The sequence below is a fragment of the Haliaeetus albicilla genome, chromosome 3, assembly GCF_947461875.1.
Source record: "Haliaeetus albicilla chromosome 3, bHalAlb1.1, whole genome shotgun sequence".
Classification (NCBI taxonomy): Eukaryota; Metazoa; Chordata; class Aves; order Accipitriformes; family Accipitridae; genus Haliaeetus; species Haliaeetus albicilla.
This window is the reverse complement of record NC_091485.1, coordinates 34404996-34408663: the sequence shown is the minus strand read 5'-3', so window position 1 is coordinate 34408663 and position 3668 is coordinate 34404996. Positions and strand designations below refer to the sequence as shown.

At 62.0% G+C, this 3668-nt stretch overlaps 1 protein-coding gene across 1 annotated transcript; it reads right to left on the bottom strand.

Moving 5' to 3' along the window:
• Positions 1-509: 509 nt before the first annotated feature.
• On the bottom strand, positions 510-3136 carry LOC138684752 (transcription factor SOX-17-like). The gene is made up of 2 exons (XM_069779348.1): positions 2335-3136; positions 510-2084 (listed from the first exon to the last, which is right to left on the bottom strand). The coding sequence occupies exons 1-2, from the start codon at positions 2630-2632 to the stop codon at positions 1147-1149; spliced, it is 1236 nt and encodes a 411-aa protein (XP_069635449.1). The 5' UTR covers positions 2633-3136; the 3' UTR covers positions 510-1146.
• Between the last annotated feature and the right edge of the window lie 532 nt (positions 3137-3668).

Here is a 3668-nt window from a genome sequence, read left to right as displayed (position 1 = left end):
ACATCTTTTTCCACGGAAGTTTAACTGCAGGGTGCATATTTGTCAATCACAAAGATATTTCTATCTATAGTTGCGATGACGTAGCATAAGGAATTTGTTTAGGACAGAAAAGGTAAGATCCTGTGCCGTACGGTTAAAGGTGACGCCGTGGTTGGGTGCCCAAGAGGGCTGCTCCTGGCCGGCCTCCCCCTTCAGAGGCTCGTGTCGAAGTTTTTCACCTACTTTGAACCCCGATTTACGGCTCTCGTTCTCCGCAGCGGAGATCTGATATCCCCCCCCCCGCCACCCCCTCCCCCGGCGCAGCAAGGACAGCTACTGGGACACGAAAGACATTCTCTCCGGGGAGGTGCTTTAGCTACGGCTTATCCGGCCCCTTCAGCCAGTCGCTACTCTTAATGGCAACCCATGTGTCCACGATTACATTAAAAAGACACCCAAACCCTAACCTACTTCTGTAAAAGCATTCTTACAGCCTTATTACACTTCAAACATAAAATAGGTCACTTTTTTTTAATTCAGTCATATTAATCACCCATCTAAGAAACCATCAATAAAGGTGAAATAAAAATTAAAAAATAACACCGTAGAGTAGACAGTTCCTGAACGCTTAAAGTTTTGTTTATAATTTGAGCAGGAGAGACAGAAAAAGACTATGTTTAGAGAAAGGGTGACAGGACCTAATGCTTAGTGGAATGGACATTAATAAAAGTAGTTTAAAAAAGCAATAATAATCAATTACAAAGGACGATAACATCTCTTTGAGGAGATATCAGCAACCAGTTTTATTATTTCCCCTTTATTTGTAAAAGTGCAAAATTATTCTGTACAAATCCAACATATAAAACCAGCACTCTGTACAACATTACAAAAGTGTATGGATCTCGAACAAGACCTCAGAAATTGTATTCCACACGTGTAACTAGTATCACGATTCCAGAGCAGGAACAGTTTTACACGTCACTGTAGGACAGCGATGGTAAGACCTGGACAACATGGACAGCGAGACCGCGCGTCGCCTTTTAAACCTCGAGCAGGTCACGGATACCCTGTCAGTTCTCAAGATTCAAATAAATTACATAAATAGGAGCGGAGCGGGGCCGGGCGCCTCCCTGCCAGTCCGCGGCGCGGCCCCGAGCGAGTCCCTCCTCACACGTCGGGGTAGCCGCAGTAGTAGACGGCGGTGCTGGCGTCCGACACGGCCGAGGAGACGGGCCCCGCGCCCTCGGGCGCCGGCAGCCCGGCGGCGTCGTGGCCCGCGAAGGACAGCCCCAGCTCGGGCTTACAGGCGAAGCGCAGGTACTGCTCGAACTCGGTGCGGTCCACCTCGCCCAGCAGCTCCTCCTGCGGCAAGTGCTCCAGCTGCTCCCGGCACGGCGCCGCCTCGGGCGGCGGCGACGGCTGCCCGACCGCCCCCGGCGGCAGCGGCGGCGGCGGCGGCAGCGGCGGGCCGCGCCCCGGGCCCGGCGGCTGGCACGCCTGCCCGTAGTAGGCGTGCAGCGGCGCCGGGCAGCCCAGCAGCCCCTGCAGCGAGCCGCCCGGCCCCAGCGCCTCGCCGGGCGGCAGGTGCCGGCGCAGCGCGGCGCCCGCCGGGCTCTCGGCCGCCGCCGCCGCCGGCGGGTACTCGGCCGCCGGGTGCGGGGCGTAGCCGTAGGGCACCAGCGCGCACTCCTCCTGCAGCCCCGCCGCGAAGAAGGCCGCCTCGCTCTCCGCCGCGTCCAGCGGCGACGGGTCCGGCGTCGGCAGGCTGTAGCCGTCGAAGGCGGCGCCCAGCGGCGGACAGTCCCGGTAGTGGCCCGCGCCCGCCGCCGCCGCGTAGCCCTGCTCGGCGTAGGGCAGGCCCAGGCCCTCCACGCACATCCTGCCGCCGCCGCCGCCGGCCTCGCTGCCCAGCCCGGGCCCCGCCGCCTCCGCCAGGCCGTGCTGCAGGAAGCCGCTCTCCACCCGCTTCAGGCGCTTCACCTGCTTCCGCCGCCGCGGCCGGTACTTGTAGTTGGGGTGGTCCTGCATGTGCTGCACCCGCAGCCGCTCCGCCTCCTCCACGAACGGGCGCTTCTCCGCCAGCGACAGCGCCTTCCACGATTTACCTGCGCCCAACGAGCACCGTCAGACCGATCGGCCGGCCGCCCACCGACGCCCCCCCCCCCCCCCCGCCCGCCTCCAGCCCCCGAGCCCCCCCGCCCGGGCTGCTCTTCCCCCTGGGCCGCCGGGACCCCCCTCCTCTGCCGGCCGCCGGGACCCCCCCCTCTGCCGGCCGCCGGGACCCCCCCCCTCTGCCGGCCGCCGGGACCCCCCCCCCCCTGCCGGCCGCCGGGACCCCCCCCCGCCCGCGCTCACCCAGCATCTTGCTGAGCTCGGCGTTGTGCAGGTCCGGGTTCTGCTGCGCCAGCCGCTTGCGCTCGTCCTTCGCCCACACCATGAAGGCGTTCATGGGCCGCCGGATCCGCGCCTCGCTCTTGCTCCGGCCGCCCGCCGCCCCCGACGGCGCCGCCTCGCCCTTCGCCTTCGCCTCGCCCAGCGGGCTCAGCGACTCTGCCCACGGGCAGGGGCCCACGGCCGGCATCATGATGGGCAGCGAGCACCGCCCCTGCGCCTGGTCGTCGCTGCTGGCGTAGCCCGCATCGGGGCTGCTCATCTCGGGACGCGCCGCCGAGGCCGCGGCACGGGCTCGGCGCTCGGGCCCCGCTCGCTGCTGGCGGTGCCCGGCGCCCGGCCCTATTTGAGCTGCGGGGCGGCCAATGGGGCCGCGGGGGCGGGCGCGCCGCCGGACGGCGGCGGCGGCGGCGGCGGCTCCCGCTGCGGCGCGGGGCGGCCCCGGGGCTCCTCCCGGCGCGGCGCGGCACCTGAGCAGGTCGCGGGCCCCGGTGCGGGCGCCGCTGCCCTCGCCCCGGAGTCGTTCGGGGGAACCGACAGCGCATTCGTAAACGGCCCTCGGACTTCAGCCCCGCTCCCCGCAATGGCAGCAGAGACCGGCCCACCGGCGCCGTGCGCTACCCTCCTGTCATCCGGCAAACAGCCGCCCGTCACGGCCCGGCCAGAAAGGGACAACCCCGACCGGCGGAGACACGGAGGAGGTGGAAGAGACAGATTATTTCCAACCGTACCTAGATACCCCGCAACACCCAGAGACACGCAAGGGGCTTCTTCCCTAGGCAGACTTAGAAAGTGACCTGGGAAGAATAAGCCAAGGCATCACCTGTCTCACACTTCAGCTTCCTACCCTCCTGTACTACCTCGGCATATTTTGCCTCGTAACCCCATGCAAGATGTAGACTGCGTGGGGCAGTAGGATACCGAATCCACAGTAAATCCTACGAAATATATCCCATCCCACTTTTTCATCCATCGTAATAAAGTTATTCAGTATTCGCCAAAGACGCAAATATTTATTGTATGTAGCGTAATTTGCCTTAGATATTATTTAAATTGAGCTTTGCAGTACGTATCGCTTGTCACATTGCCTCGTTTGGGATTTCTCTGATTTGCCTGAATCAATAAACTGTAAATACAAACAGATATCTGTAAAAAGTCCGTCACTTCAGAATAAACACAAGTTCTATCTCTCTACCATTTATGTTCTTCTTAGGCACACAAACTAATGTAAAATATGGTGTTTTCACGGGCACTCCGATCAATATTTGCATTGCTATGTGGTGCTATTAAATGCATCA

Coding starts and splice junctions, on each gene's coding strand:
- LOC138684752 (XM_069779348.1), bottom strand. CDS start 2,632: ATGAGCAGCCCCGATGCGGGCTACGCCAGCAGCGACGACCAGGCGCAG. Junction 2,085..2,334: donor CGAGCTCAGCAAGATGCTGG/GTGAGCGCGGGC, acceptor CGTTGGGCGCAG/GTAAATCGTGGAAGGCGCTG.